This window comes from Didymosphaeria variabile, assembly GCF_027946475.1.
Source record: "Didymosphaeria variabile strain IMI 356815 chromosome Unknown scaffold_1, whole genome shotgun sequence".
Classification (NCBI taxonomy): domain Eukaryota; kingdom Fungi; phylum Ascomycota; class Dothideomycetes; order Pleosporales; family Didymosphaeriaceae; genus Didymosphaeria; species Didymosphaeria variabile.
Window position 1 is genome coordinate 1,052,174 of NW_026611620.1, and position 15,146 is coordinate 1,067,319.

General features: G+C 52.8%; 7 protein-coding genes across 7 annotated transcripts; 3 read left to right on the plus strand and 4 right to left on the minus strand.

Moving 5' to 3' along the window:
- Positions 1–44: 44 nt before the first annotated feature.
- N0V89_000322 (uncharacterized protein) lies at positions 45–1,082 on the plus strand (the record flags this gene model as incomplete). Its single annotated transcript, XM_056209146.1, has 3 exons — positions 45–212; positions 313–408; positions 468–1,082. The coding sequence occupies 3 exons, from the start codon at positions 45–47 to the stop codon at positions 1,080–1,082; spliced, it is 879 nt and encodes a 292-aa protein (XP_056075968.1).
- A 279-nt stretch (positions 1,083–1,361) lies between these two features.
- N0V89_000323 (uncharacterized protein) lies at positions 1,362–1,661 on the minus strand (the record flags this gene model as incomplete). Its single annotated transcript, XM_056209147.1, has 2 exons — positions 1,362–1,522; positions 1,580–1,661. 2 exons carry the CDS (start codon positions 1,659–1,661, stop codon positions 1,362–1,364), a joined length of 243 nt encoding a protein of 80 aa, XP_056075969.1.
- A 1,190-nt stretch (positions 1,662–2,851) lies between these two features.
- Positions 2,852–3,918, plus strand: N0V89_000324 (uncharacterized protein; the record flags this gene model as incomplete). Its single annotated transcript, XM_056209148.1, has 4 exons — positions 2,852–2,921; positions 3,317–3,447; positions 3,495–3,594; positions 3,665–3,918. 4 exons carry the CDS (start codon positions 2,852–2,854, stop codon positions 3,916–3,918), a joined length of 555 nt encoding a protein of 184 aa, XP_056075970.1.
- A 355-nt stretch (positions 3,919–4,273) lies between these two features.
- Positions 4,274–5,256, minus strand: N0V89_000325 (uncharacterized protein; the record flags this gene model as incomplete). Its single annotated transcript, XM_056209149.1, has 2 exons — positions 4,274–5,106; positions 5,157–5,256. 2 exons carry the CDS (start codon positions 5,254–5,256, stop codon positions 4,274–4,276), a joined length of 933 nt encoding a protein of 310 aa, XP_056075971.1.
- A 1,546-nt stretch (positions 5,257–6,802) lies between these two features.
- N0V89_000326 (uncharacterized protein) lies at positions 6,803–7,260 on the plus strand (the record flags this gene model as incomplete). The annotated part of the gene is made up of 2 exons (XM_056209150.1): positions 6,803–7,141; positions 7,201–7,260. The coding sequence occupies 2 exons, from the start codon at positions 6,803–6,805 to the stop codon at positions 7,258–7,260; spliced, it is 399 nt and encodes a 132-aa protein (XP_056075972.1).
- A 711-nt stretch (positions 7,261–7,971) lies between these two features.
- Positions 7,972–10,911, minus strand: N0V89_000327 (uncharacterized protein; the record flags this gene model as incomplete). Its single annotated transcript, XM_056209151.1, has 1 exon — positions 7,972–10,911. One exon carries the CDS (start codon positions 10,909–10,911, stop codon positions 7,972–7,974), a length of 2,940 nt encoding a protein of 979 aa, XP_056075973.1.
- Positions 10,912–13,065: 2,154 nt separating this feature from the next.
- N0V89_000328 (uncharacterized protein) lies at positions 13,066–14,672 on the minus strand (the record flags this gene model as incomplete). The annotated part of the gene is made up of 4 exons (XM_056209152.1): positions 13,066–13,515; positions 13,568–14,063; positions 14,113–14,417; positions 14,472–14,672. The coding sequence occupies 4 exons, from the start codon at positions 14,670–14,672 to the stop codon at positions 13,066–13,068; spliced, it is 1,452 nt and encodes a 483-aa protein (XP_056075974.1).
- Between the last annotated feature and the right edge of the window lie 474 nt (positions 14,673–15,146).

The window sequence follows — 15,146 nt, forward strand, 5'->3', positions numbered from 1 at the left end:
TTTCCTCCACTGCGCCAAGTCATGAAAGCTGACCTGCGATCACGATGATTACGTCTGGCTTTACGAATGCGCCGGTGTCGCAATTCCTCGTCTTCGGCATTATCATCGCCGCGCTGGTTGCGAGCTTGACGGACACGCGGTACTATGTACACATACAGGTGGTCCCGCATATCTGGGAGTATGGGCAGTTCTGGAGACTCTTGACCTGGCAGGTACGTTATTATAGAGGTTTGAGGTAGCTCGTGGTTGTCCGAGAGGCGCTTGACCATCGGGACTACTTTTTGAGGATTAGAGAGCTAACAGCAGCTACAGATATGCTTCACGAACTCTACCGAGGTGCTGTTCGCAGCAGTCAGTCTGTACAACCTCCGAATCATCGAGCGATTATGGGGTAGCCGGAAGTTTGCCGTACGTACCCTCTCATCTTCCCAACCCGAAGGTACCACATACTGACCATCCGCCCGCAGTCCTTCCTCCTCGCGACCTTACCGTATACCACCCTCCTTCCGCCGCTGATACTCATTTTCATACTCCGCCCGCTTACCTTCGGCCACCTCAACTTCCTTCCCGCAGGCCCCACACCCATCATCTTCGCTCTCCTTGCGAACTATTACGCCGCAATACCCTACACCTACCGCTACAAGATCTCGCCGTTTTCATCCACACCACCCGCTACGTCGTCGTCGTCGCCGAACGCCGCGCAGACAGCTACAAGCATATGGGCTAAGTCTATCACGTTCACCTCCAAGGCGACAACGTACCTCCCACCACTCCAGCTCGCGCTCTCGCAGCTTCCGGGATCATTGCTGGGCGCTGCAATTGGATGGGCGATAGGCACGGCGTACAGGCGGGACATCTTGCCGTATGCGAGTAGCTGGCGCGTTCCGGGATGGATGGTAGGCGAGGAGAAGAAGAGGGGCTTTGAGGGGCTGAGGGCGAGACTGGATGCCGAGCGGGAGAGGGAAGGTGCTGGCGGTGGGCTGGCGACAGGGATACTGGCCGGCGAAACACAGGGTGGGCAGGCGAGGCAGAGGCGGACGTTGGGGGATATGGTTGCTGAGCAGTTTCGGGGGAGGGGATAAGCTGTTGGCTGTGGGGGTGCAGCGAGAATAACGAAGATAAAGAGATGTTTGCGTATCAGTCTGACCCCGGGCCTATTCTACGATGCGACCGAAGATGGATCAACAGAGGAAGCAGAAAAAGCTACGAAGCACGTTCCGTCCTCCTAACACTAAGCCAAAATTAACACCACAGACTCTTGTGTCAATACGCTCACCCCACTTTCAACTAGTACACGAACAATCTGCGCTTCCATTCCATCACCCCCTTTGCACCACTCTGCTTTACTCCATACCTAACACTCAAGCCTTAACCTCCTTCTCCACATCTCGCTTATACGCCCCATAAGTAGCATATCCACCCGCCGGTGCCGGAACGTTGTTGTAGTCACCATAAGAACCGTATCCAGCAGCCGGAGCGGGAGGATTCTCAACGGCGGGAGCGGGGATGTTGTTGTAGGAGCCTGGATATAGTTAGTACGCTCAAAGAATGGGCGAAGTGTAAGAAGAGGGGGACATACCGTAGTCGTCGTAGGAAGACTGAGCCACAGGTGCAGAGAGAACAGATGCCGCGAGAGTGAAGAGGGTGATGGTGTACTTCATCTTGGGTTGTGTTGATATCAAACGTAAGCAGGGAAGATCCAGAATTCGTCTTATTTATGAAGATTACTATAGGAAAGATACGTTTGATGCAAGGTATAGACACAGGACTGATATGGTCAAGCTCTTATAGCATTGACAGTGCATAGGGACTTCATCTCAGCCAGCCTCCACAGATCACATCGCTTTGACATTGGCCTCATTTTTGCCCAACTCCAGATCCAGAAGGCGGTAGCGAACACCCGAGCGTATGAGGTGAGCGAGCAGACAGCTACGGGTCAGCCTCCACACAGAACCGTTGGTTTTGACGTCGTATATACTGTTGCCCAGCCTCCAGATAGAAAATGGCAACGGGGAGCGAAGTCTGTGGTGCCTACTCGCCGACATCCAAGTTCATTCAAGGACTACCAAGAAGCTCTCGGCTTCTTCCGAGAGGCAGCTGAACTTCTTATTCATCGTATACGATGTGCTAGCAATGGTATTGGACAATGATTGGGCGAAGGCGTACTTGAGTTATATGCTACCGATGAGGCATGTAGGTGGCTTGGAGCTGGATGTCTACCACGATCGAGGAGTTTGAACTGCTTTACAAGGCTTGCTTGTTCGCACTCATGCCCTGTCTTTTATTATTGTAATTTTGAGTCAAAAAGAGCAGGAAGAAAGGTTCTAGGAACACTCCATATCATGCAGATCTGGACGCACCTAGGGTTTTGCGGTGGGCATGCTTGAAAATGTATGGATATCTGGTGGATCACTTCGACTGTGCTGAAAATGCCCAGATCCACGTCTTCAAGAAACCCCGCTCAATATTCCCGCTTCTTTTTAGTCAGAGCATGGCAAACCGAGAACCTATGCGCCGTTCTTGCGTTGCTCTAGCCTAAGTTCAGCCCTATACGCCACCGCCAGCTCTGAATGGTCGAACGCCAGCAAAAGAAAAGACCCGAACGACGGTGCCGTTTAGCTGAGCAGACGTCTTCAGATTAGTGTTTATGATGAATACGTGATAGTTGAGCTGAGCTGAGCTGAGGGGTATCGGCGAAGTAGCATTGGCATTGGTAAAAGCAACCTTCGTTGAATCTATCAGCATGCGTCTCGTATCTTGTATTGCTGTTCATACTTTCCATCTCTCGCACCTACAATGTGGATTTGGAAGTCGAAGAAAGAGTCGGCTTTTGATCCTCTCGCTTCCGAAGATGCAGATACAGAACATCTCCTTCCTTCTCAATCCCGACCGTTTCACCAACGAGGTCCTTCGTGGTGCTCGTTTGTATCATGTCTCGCGATGACGTTTATCTTGTCAGCTTTTCTCGGGGCTTGGATCAACAAGGCTATGCGTCTGGATGCGGATGCGTTCAGTATACAGCATACATCGCAGTATTGTATGTTCTCTAACCTCTAGCAGCAATCAAGAACAGCCACTGTTTGATGCAATTCGACTTCGGATATCATATGAGAAGCTTTACTGATCCCTCACAGCACCCATGCTGGATGATATAGCCATACACTACACCCAAGTTCGCTTCAACGGCTCACTCCTAAAGCCAACCATCTTTCGTCAAGATGCCGGTCCCGAAGTAGACGCAGCGTGGAAGTCCCTCGGCGCAGACTGCAAGCCCTCCCTTACCCTCCACGTCCCACATTCTAACCCATCGATCCAGATTCAGCTGCGCGAATTCCCGCCCACAGAGCCTCAAGAGCCGGTCTCGCGCCCGACCAAGTCAAGATTAAAGAGAAGTACGGTGGCGGCTACCCCGCACACGTCGAGGGCATGCACCACCTCCACTGCCTCGTAAGTCCTTTCTCGCGATATCGACTGGCTCCATATTGACACTGCAGAACCTCCTACGAAAGTCATTGGCATGGAACTTCGCATACTACCAAGCCCAAGGCCGAGGCCCGTTCTCCAACGACCCTGACATCTTGAAGTACCACGTCAGTACGTACTCGGTATCCTATGCATTACATCCCCCTTCCACCTCGTAGCCAAGTCTAACGCCATTGCAAAGCACACTGTCTCGACATCCTCCGCCAACAACTCATGTGCACGGTCGACATTGGGGTACTAGGACAGGTGTGGTACCAGCCAGAGGGTAAAGCGCCAGAGCCTTTCGTAGATTTCAACACGGTGCACAAGTGTAGGAACTTCGAAGATGTGAGGGGGTGGGCGGAGAGGCACCAGCTACCCCCTGCGAAGGATACGCCGGTGGATTTTTTGGAGCTGCCGAGGGAGGGAGACAGGGTGTGGACGGAGGTTCCGTGAAGAATCGAACTTCTTGGGGTGCTCTGAGTTTAGGCAGGGCAGTGCTATGTGGCTGGTGCATTGTGTTATCACCTATGCATGTTAATCTGTGTTGTTCAAGTTGTGACAATCCGACAATATGCTATTAGGGGATACAGGCTGTCTAGAGCCGTTTTGTTTTGCGCTCGTGGCCAAAGGCCCAATGCATGCCGTTCTAGGAAAACAGAAACACAAAGACCATACAATGCTAGAACGCTTGAAAACCAACGATGCAACCAAAACTGAAGAATTGAAACAAGCCGCCATGGCTCTCGGTGTGTACGGGCACAGAACAACAGTCCTAATGGAAAGGCCCGTGCAATCACTTCCGCAGAGCTTACAGCATCAACGTGCACCCCGAAAGAATCGCCGCAAAGACATAAATGGCTAGCTTATGAACTTGGGTATCGGTAGGGGCCGCGCTGGTAACGGGGGAGCCACAGCAATCTTGCCTGTCATAAGACACGCCGTTCGCATCCGCAGCGACCTGGAATACGGAACCGTTGAAGTTCCCGAAATTGTAGTAATCGACGAGCAGCCAGTTGGGAGGGCGACCCCACATAGCGGTACAGTTTTCCACATTTCGACCCAGGCTACTATTCCCAGACACGGCGTTGACCTCACCTAGGAGGGTATAAGCCGGGATGAGGATGCTTTGCCCAAGAAGCTGCACGTCGATGTTCAGATTATGATTGACCATGTACATTTTGTTCCTCGAAACATCGTCAGGCTGATTCGTCGGGCGCTGCTCGGTGCAAGGGAAGGCAGGGTCGGTCGGAGAGAAGGGCGTTTGCCATTGGTAGCTGAACTCATCGAGGAGCCAAGGCACTTCCGTTTGGTTTGCAAGGTAGTCAAGCATGACTACCACCCGCTTGTTGAGGAGGATCATTTGCGCGAGAGTGGGCCAGTCGTCCAGAGTTGCATTGGGCTTGGGTGGAGTATATAGATACGAAAGCATCCCGGCGTTCTGGAACGGTTCTATGTAGGTGGTCGGAGGCACACGGTTGTCGTTGCCCATCATGATCGCTATGACTTCGTATGGATGGGTTTCGAGCCAACCTCGAACTGTGGTGAGGTACGATTCGAGGGTTCCCACGTCGAGCAGGTTGCAAGATGTATGGCAGAGGTGCAAGCCAGCAGTGGCATTGGGGTAATGAGTTTCGAATTGCACTGTAAAATCCTTTAGCTACCAGTGCGCACGCACAGGGTGAAAGACTTACAGCCACGAATGCCGTCCTCGAGCTGATTAAGCACTGGGTAGACCTGATTGCTGGCCGCATTGCGAGGAACGACGAAGGGACTATTGTGCGCAACTACCATGGAGACGTTACTGAGCTTGCGATTGCACAATTCGACATGGCCATTGCAAGGGCGTGTGTTCGACGGCCGTGGACTTGAGGACGCAGTTGCGGTTCCGCTCGAGTTACCAGTCGGATTGGCACCCGTAATGCCAATGAGAGAACCGGTAGATGTAGTTTGCGAGGACGAAGACGAAGACGAAGAAGCGGTCGCATTGTTTGGAGTTCCGCCAATGACTGTCTCTCCGACCACGCTCGTTACCAACACGCTTCCATAATCAAGTACAACGGTCTGTGGACCTGTAGAGGACACAAGAGAAACGGATGCTGTGCTGATCGACGACGAAGTTGACCCTGTCCTCGATACTGGTGTCGGCGAAGCTAGGTCTCCGGAGGCTGATGAATCCTGCGCGAATATAGGTTGCGCAGCGAGGAATATTGATAGTAGGGATACGATCGAAGGAGACATTGCGAAAGGATTTAGCAAACGAATGACAGACATCACGTTCAGTCAGGGCTTAGCGACCCTGGTAACGACGTTTCACGAGGAAACTTGAGGCTTTTGGGGCGTCGGCGCGGCATTTTGTGAGATGTATCCGCGTAGATCGAAACTAGGTGACGACAGCGTTGGGTAGGCGCAATGACGCACATAGCGCACGCCGTCAAAGAAACGGAGGCAACACCGGCCCCATCCGGATGCAACGACGCGTGCATCTCCAGGTTCCAATAAAAAGAAAACTGGACCGAAAGTCTGGAACATATCGTGAACTCCAAAGTACCTGCATTTTCCCGCTTGTCATTGACGGATGTAAGGCATGCTCGCTGGATATCGATAACTAGCTAGACTTGGGTCAGCACGCCTTCAACAACTCTTTATCAATAGCTGGTAGAAACCAATAGCAATGCCCAAGGCAAGACGAGCTTTTGGAGAAAATATAGGCGATGGGTGAGAGAGCTGGTAGTCGCGGGTATTGAACACTGGTAGATGCACTGCAGACGCCTTGAAACCCCCAAATGCCCCGGAAATCGGTGCGGCTCATGTTTTTGATGTCTTTCATGCAAAGAAAAGGATGCATTGTACAACGCGACGGACCTAATGTTTGTAGATGGAACGGGAGATCTGAGTCTGGGATCCACTATCAATCTGGCTGTTCCGAGTGCTAGCGCTTGCGCTAACCAGCGTCGCACCCTTTCAAGGGTGCTGCTTCTCGGCCATGACATCGAGTATTCCCTGTACCTTGAGGAATGCCATCTACCATGGCTGATGTAAGCAAGAAAGACAGTATTAGCATACCACCGGACTGATAGCGAACAGGAGCACACACCTTCGCTAGTCGGCCAGCTTCTTCGAGCTGTTGGTGGTTGGACCACACCAAGTGGTAAAGGATTGTTGTGAGTACCATGACAAAGGCCTAAGCGCGCTACAGTTTCATAGTGGAACAATTCGGCAGACGAACACTGACACATTCGTTTGGAATAGCATGTTTCGTATGATGACATTCGGTGCATCCTGTGCAGTAAGTATTAGCAAGATCGCCTTGACCATACACCCGAACTTGTGACCAACCATGGTACAGGGCGTCTGCGGTGTCTCAGCAGCATTCATATCGTCAGTTGCATACGGCCCCATTGGCAGCATCGCCTTCGCCATAGGCTCTTCGGTTGGCTGGATTGCTGCCGCGATATATGGCTGGCGTACCTCTGTGGCACATTCGTTGATCGCCTTCGACAACTATCCCAAGCTCATGCTGATGCATATGATACGGAGCTTTCGACTCATGGGACTTGAGCGCGTCAAATTGGATTCTCCCGAGGAAGTTGCGAGATTTAGATCCAGGCTGGTGAACGAGATCATGTACAAGAGCATGCTCGTTGGTGCGTATGAGACTGCTGCGCCATTGATTGATGTGAGTCCCGGTAGATACGTGATTCTGAAGACAAGAGAGGTTGCTAACATGCGTTGCAGGAGATTGAAGCTAGGAGAGAAGCAAAGGTGATTGCAGAATTAGCGGGCGAAGAAGAATGAATGATCGCGAATACAAAATCTATCCTATAGTAGGTAGTGAGTAGATATTCTTCAACTGAGTTTTCGGCATTAGTTGTATCATCCGCGAGGGCTCAATGACAGGAAAGCAGCATATATGTATTCATAAAGTGTTTGTCAGTGTGCGATTGTGTAGTAAGGCTGGATGATCCGCCGTCGCTGTTGTCATTAAGTAAGGCATCCTTGGACCCAATCTCACCATTTGTCACGAAGATTCACCGGTCACGCAAACGCAGCCCAAACACCTGTGAATTCTTCGCAGACATCACAGCACAAACGCACATCAAACGCATCCGCAGAACTTGACTAGCATTACTCGCCTCTGCGCACTTCTACGTGCGAACTATTGTAGTCCTCTTTCATATCTTCGACCTGTTTTCCGCTCTCTCATAAGTACGTCGCTTGACGCTCGCTCCCGATGATGCAATACCAATACCAATACCAACACCATGCTGACCAAAGAAACTCGTCGCACCTTACAGAGAGAGCAATTACAACGTCTAGAAGTAGACAACTACAAGGCGGACCAGGCCGCCGTATTGGGGTATCAAACCGCTAGAAAAGATGCCGAGATAGGAAATGCTGTGTCGTAAGGATGTTGAGACGTGATTCGGAAAATCACTAGCGTATATGGATGATAGGAGATCGATAGAGCGTCGTGTGTGGTGAGGTACGATGGATATGGCGGAGTGTCTAGTACCGCGCAGTGTCGTAGTCGCGCATACCGCCCAAGCTGCCCCATGCTGCGAGCACGTCTTCACTGATGCTGCAGCGTGTGTTCGCTGTGCCCACGGCCACGCTGTCTCGCTTGATGCTGGCCGTGCTGTTCATGCTAGCCAAACTGCCTGTTCGGCTTACTTGTCTACTTGTGCGACGGTCGGGGTAGCCGGAGCGGTTGGGGGAGGCAGTGCGGTCGGAGACGATGCTGTTGTGTCTGCTCTTCGGCAGGCCTGTAGTGGTGATAGTAAGAGAGGGATTGCGGAATGAGCTCTTCTTCGGTAGTTTCGGCAGAGGATCCAAAGGAGGCTCGCCCGGGCTTGGCAGGCGAGTTGAGGTCTCGGTGACCGGAGTGAGGTTGCGGAACTCGGTCGAGGGCATCTTGGTGGGGAGCGAGAAAGGAACTTCGGCGCCACTGGATGCGGTGCGACGACGCTGATGCTGTGCTTGTGCTTCTTCGGGCTTGATGCTGCCAGCTGGTGGGTCAATAATGCCGGTCTCGATTACGGCAACTTCGTCGTTATCTCCATTCCAAGACGGTTCGCTGCTTGCAACTTTTACGTCTACATCATCCTCGCCATGGCGCATACGAGGAGTGACAGGAGAGGGCAGAGGTGACGGATGATCGGTGGTGGTAGGTGAGGCTGCACTTGCGGTAGGGGTTGGTGAAGGAAAGAGATCGAGCGGGGAGAATTCGGGTGGAGATAGCAGTGGCCTCGAATCACGACGGATGGATACACGTGCCTCTCGCCCAGAGCGAGGATCACAAGAAGAACTATCGCGAAGGATGCTGGTGCCCATATTCAGGTCGTGGTTGGCGATCTTGCGTCCTCGGGGCGGAGCAAGCAGTGACAACGGTTCTGGAGCATGAGGCTTCCTGCTTGCCTTCTTTTTTGTCTCCACGATGCGGACTGGGCTGGATGAAGGAGATTCGGTCGAGAATAATGCTGCTGGTGGGCCGGCCTTCTTGTTGTTCCGCTCTGGCGGCGTTTGCTGACGGACGTCCTCCTGCTTAGCAGCATTTTCATATCCTTGTGCCCGATTTTGTTGCGCCATTGCAAGCCGCTTCTTCCGTAAGGCTTCAAGGAGCGCCTCTTCCTCAGGCGTGACAGCCATAAACTTCCGCATTTCCTCCTGAGACTTTGGCTCGCTTTTAGAAGTTCGGGTACTTCGTGCGGAAGGAGACTGCGAACGAAGGCGTGCTGTCTGCGGTCGCCTGTCTTCGACTTCGTGAATGACAGATGGTTGTCTCGTGTGGCTGGCCCGCCTGCCGTTGGCTGAGGTCCGGTGGACTGTCGGAAATGGCGGCAATGGTGTATATGGAGGCTCTGGCGTGTACATCACTTCTATCGTGGCGGCGTTGGTTGACGTAGACATTAAGCTTAGTTTGCCCGCTGAGGGTCTTCTAGAATGCGATTGGGGTCGCACTTCAAAAGCTTGAGCTTGGCCAATAACGATGTCGCCAGAATCTTCCGTCATATCGATGCTATCTCGTACCGAGACTTTGCGTCTAGAAGGACGAGTGCTTTCCCCTTCGTCCTCAGATGAGGAGAACGATAGAACGCTGGAATCCTGCAAATTGCTTTTAGAAAATGCCGACCCCTTCGTCCTCGCGGTGCCGAGTGATGATTGACTGTGTAATGAATACCCACTTGGCGAGTTGAGGCGGTGGGCTGGGGTGTTGCCTTGGTGATACTGATTGCCATGGAAATTTTGATTGGTATTGGAATGCTGAGATCGCCTTGGGTCCGCCAGGTATTGAGAAGCACGTGATGGTTGATGTCTTGGTACTGTAGTTTCCTGGCGGAGTGAATGCTGTGACGGCTTCTTTACTGCTGGGTATTGTCTGGTGCGATTGGCTGGCGCCGATGCATGCGCCGCTGTGTCCTCCACTTCCTCGTCTAGTTCGTCGCTGTCATCGCTCAGAGCGTCGAACCAGTGCTGTGTTCCTCGCGGAGGACGTCGGACATTAATCTTGGCACTGTCGTACGTATCGCGCTTGTGCAACCGGACAGGAGACGTCGGCCTCACTACTGGGGGTGCAGGAGGTGGCTGTTTCGGCTGTGGTTTGGTCAACTTTGCAGGGGTTCTCGGGGTTGGAGTAGGTTCGCGGGTCATGGGTCGGGGGAAGTAATCTGAGACCGTCGACATTGCTGTGGGAGAGTTTACCAGCTTGTTCGGCGAAAGGAGAGCCGCTCCGAATTCTTGACCTCCGTGGCCTTTTGGTTTGGGGAAAAGTTTGGACAAGTCAAGCCGCGGTGGCTTACTCTTTCGGTAGTCTCTCCTGTCATCATCCGCCATCTCCTGGGCCAGTGGACTATGTATATGATTACGATCGTGGGCGCTGATTTGAGGGTATCCCTTGCGCAAAGCCATATCGCGGACTGCGGAGTCGGACGTCTGCTGGGAAATTGATAGAGGGGAGTTCTTCGCGTCATAATGCGAGCGCAATGTCGAATTCGACGTGGTAGGGTGCAGATGCCGGCTTGTATAGCTGTAGTTCGTTTCGTCCTCGTACGCCGCGTTCGGAGGCATGAGATTGGAGGATGCGCGGTTTGACAAGGCTGGCCGTATCGGAAGCCTATAACCGCCATGCTCCCCAGCAATCGAAGCTGCCTTGTCGTCATAATCTGATCCAGTATCGGAAACAGTGATGCTCATGTATCCAGGGCTAGGAGGCACTGACGATTGGCCGGCCATGGTGCGAAAGGGAGGAGGAGCGGTTCCGAGCAAGCGTTGGGCCTTGCTGGATACGCCAGCGGACTCGTCGTAGCGGAGGGGTCTTTCAGATGCAGAAGGAACTGATGTGAAGGAGGGAAAGGAGGATGTCTTGGTGAGGTCATCGCCGCTCTTGTCGACCTTTGACTTGCGTCCCGGAATAGGGAAAGAGAACTTGGGTCCTCGATGCCGACCCATGATGGATTGATGCTGGGCTGTCGCCTGACAAGAATTTGTGGCTTGTTCGAGAACTATGTGAGTTAGTGGGGGGCAGAAAGGAGCAACTGAGTCGTGGTACCTTTCGGGCGTCTCGGATGGTCTATCTAAAGAACAGCATGGGGCTCTAAAGGAACGCGGCGGCAAGCCCCAATTGCGTTGCCACCGGTTCGGTCGTTGTCGGGACCATATGAGAACAGGTTCTTCTGGGATAGAGCTTCTTGGAGAGGGGCGATGCGGTGGAACCAGAAACGGGCGAGAGGGGCCTCGAGCGACCCAAAAGCGGTTCAGGCACGGGCTTTGCTCAGGGCTCAGGGCTCACTTTGGCCGACGATACCTGGAAACGAGCGTACGGGAGAAGTTCGTGATTCTAGAAGAGAAGATTGAGGGACGTGACAGCAGGGACACACGAGCGGGATGGTTAAGAAAGGAAAGTGGACCAGGGCCGCTGAAGCCATCAGGAGGCCAGGATGGATGTTTGCTCTAACCCTCATGGTATCGTGCCCTCGGCTCGTCAGATTGTGCCCAGACGGCTACGGCCAACTTACCTGGAGCGGATCCAGGGGACGGTGCAGGCGCTAGCATCCGGTGCAGCGCGCCATTGGTGGCGCTCACATGTCGTGTGGGACTCTCCAGGACTGGCGCTTCGCAAGCATCCTTGCCATAGTATCCTTGACACTCCCCTCCGCATGCAACAGCGGCCACTATCGAAAGTTTCCTAACCCTGTGCTGGGACTATATGCTCGTCGGCGTTCAGAATTGGATCGCAGGGACATTGATTCGCAATCAGCAACACTTTGTGAAAGCGAGGCTAAAGAACAAATTCCCTTTGAGATGTCACACAGCAGCGTTTCGACTGCACGTACGCGCCGCAGTCCTGCGGTAGCTGTGGTAAATTTCAAGACGCGGCAGCAGCCTGCCGTGTCCCGCATGACCGGTCGCTGTGTCGCCATGTCTAGCAGGTCACAATATACCGTACGTTCATGCTCGCCGCAAATATACCGGATCGGCGCGTCGATGCTCCTTCGCGATGCATATCGATCAGTCCTCTGCATGAGCGTAGCAGGAATTGCAAGTGATTTGAGTGGCGATGGAACCATTTTCGATTTTCCATCTTTCGGCTCTACTGCCGGCGAAGTCGACCTCCAACATCGCGATGACAGTAGTGGCCCTCCTAGTCTTCCCACAGGCAGCCCGCTATTTTAACTAACGACCCAAGGTTGGGACAATCGCGCTGCTTGCGCCATGACTTGCAGTTGCAGGACCCCTGGCAGACCGGTGCTCGTCGTTATCGCAACCTTGCGTTCCTTTATTTATATCTTCTGTACCCTTCCGACCGTGGTCGGATGTCGTACAAGATGCATCTTCGCGCCGTGCGTCGCCCATTCCCTGCGAGTTTCTGTTCCGATGAGGCACCACAAGGCGCAGACGTCACTCACTGTGCTGCCGCATAGGGGCAGATTGCCTGTGTAACCGCGAATAAGATTATGCCCATCTATGATTGAAAGAACCTAGTGAGCTCGGACAGCTCCTGGTCACGAGTTGCCGCAAGCACGAGCCTCGGACAGGGCTCTCTGACGATGGTATCTGTAGATCCTCCACATGCACCTGGAATACATACATTCGGTCGCTAGATTAGTGATCACGATACCTACATTGGTGTCTCGCTTGATCCATCTTCAGACAACGCCTTGACCGGCGAAACTCTCACTAGCTGGTGTAAATGGGTCATTGCTGTCGAATACAAGGTTTGAATACGGGCGTGAAAGTCGAGGAGTCTTTGGCAGAAGACCCCGGTCAGGCGAATCATGATCCTTTCGCTTTCGTGGAGTGCTCTGGATCGTTCGTCCCGCAGCACTGTCGGCTACCTATGATAGGTTGGTCAGCAACATGGACGTTTAAGCAACAAGTTAATGATCAAACTCACCAAGTTCTCAATGTTCTTCGAAGGGTCAAGGTAGGTATCCGTCAACGCTCGCTTGGCGGCTTCAGTGGGAATGAGTGATACATGCTCCGAGTTTCTCCTCGGATTCTTGAGGAGGACGATGTCGTTCTGCTTCAGTCGTTCTAGCAGTTTCGCTAGGTCAGACCGCGTGTGTCCTATTCCGTCAGTTATCGCTATTACATTCAGTCATTCTACTCACCCAGAGTCTTCGAAATCTGAGTTAGTGAAGTCAGACCTCGCGCTTGGATGCAGTGAATCACTTGTCGGATGCGCGTGAGTTCCTTGGCTTTGTCGAGATGATCGCCACTTGCATTGCTCAACAGACAAGTGTAACACATACGCTCTGCTGGCATGCTGATATCATCAGGTCCATTGTATGCGTAACACTGGGCGTGCTGCCAGCCGTTGCAACCACGGCATTGAACCACATTCTCCGTCTCCTTCGTGCCACACTCGCAGCTAATGGTCATCGACTCAGACATCTTGGAGCCCTGTGATCTTGTCACTCGCGGGCGCTCGGAGTCATGCCTTTCTCCCTGCAGATTCCGAGTTGTGACTGCGGATAGATCCAGCTGCGAGGGCGTAGCAGTTGTCCGAAGAACTAGCTGAGTATCATGCATCTGGTGTTGCTCAATTGGTCGCTGTGACGACATTAGTAGGGCATAGTAGAACGGACGAGTGTCTGAAGCTCACCAAAGCCTTCAATCGGGAAAGGTCCTCCCTATCCTGCGTGTCAGCACCATCGTCGATAGTTCCATGTCGTGAAATATGTATCTCGTTGTCAGGAAGCCACGCAGACAAGTGCCGCTTCTGCGCTGTAGGCCTCGAAAGGTCCATATCATCTCCCGTGACTGAGCTTGGACGGGGTGTGGGTAGCTCTTGGACAACGCTGCCCGGGGTCTTTCCTTGGTGTTGTGGGTTGCCAGCTTGGTTGATGAATGATTCAAGGCGGCTGAACTCTCCTCCATATGTGAAGTCTGGCATTACAATTGCTTCGCCATCGTCGTCAAGGGTGAACTCCACCCCTTTGGTGTACGCGATGCCGAGATCGACCGTGCGATGGCCTGTCTTGACTTGACCGCAAGTGCTGGTCTCCATCATCCACCCTTCGTTTACGGGAAAACTAATGTTCACATCGTTAGATGAAAGAAACCCTGGAGGCTGATAGCCCGAAGGCCTTCGCTCGTTCCTGTAGGAAATATTGTTAGCGAATATGACGATTCTACGAAAGCACTTACCACACAAGGTACGGGCTCATGAAGCAACGCTCCGGAAGATGCGGCATGGTTCCATTCAGGCCAACCATGTTCTTGATCACAGTGTTAAGGGCCTCACGCGTATTCTTGAGCGAGATTATCTTCTTGGTGTGAACGTCTTGTACCTCCAGATCCACGGCAATGCTTCCATCTTGCAAAGGTTCCGAATAATGGAAATGGAAGCAATAAAGCTCTATCACTTTCGTGGGCTGATATTCGTCTGCAAAGATGCAGATTTGAAGCTGGTCTAGATAGCCTCGCTTGATAGCCTCGAAAACGCCCGTTTCCTACAGTGCTTTAGCAGAGAGCTACAGTGGTGGGCGTCGAACATGGCAGCTTACCAACCACTTGATGATCTGGTCGCCGCGAGTGGAAACGCTCCTCTTTAGCACGCGAAGGTGATAACCTTTTGGCCGTGAGCGGTCCCCTGGTACAACGGTAGCTCCATCAATGTCTCGCGTGAAATCATGATAAGAGCAGTGCTTGTTGATAGATGCATAGAATGCTGTCCGAAAGTATTCGTCTGGCAATAGATCTCTCATCCAAAGGATGGTACTGGCGGCGCTGAACAGAAACGTCTGGACGACATCTGAGGACTGCTGAGCGGTGACGGCCGTCTGTGCCTGCGACGCGTCTTGGGAAGCGTGGCTGATACTTTTCTGCGTCACTTGGATATTTGATGTATGATGAGCTGGAGCCAGAGTCGACGCTTTGACTTCCGTTGAGGTTGCTGTTGGCTGCCCCTTCCCTTTGGTTTGGGTGCGCTTGCGAGCTGGGGCCATCGTGCCTCCAGAAGGCGTTGGATGCGTAGCAACGCTGGCGGTTGATTGATAGAAACAGAAAAACGACGTAAAGCTTAGAACGATATTCTCCAGAGAGATGAAATTCGGGAAGAGAAGAGGAGAGGAGGAGGAAAGATGCGGCAGGCCTGGACGGCAACTGCCAGGGCGGTCAGTACCTACAAGGAAGGAGCGATTGCTAAATTCAGCACGAGATACAGATATTCAAGGGGCTTC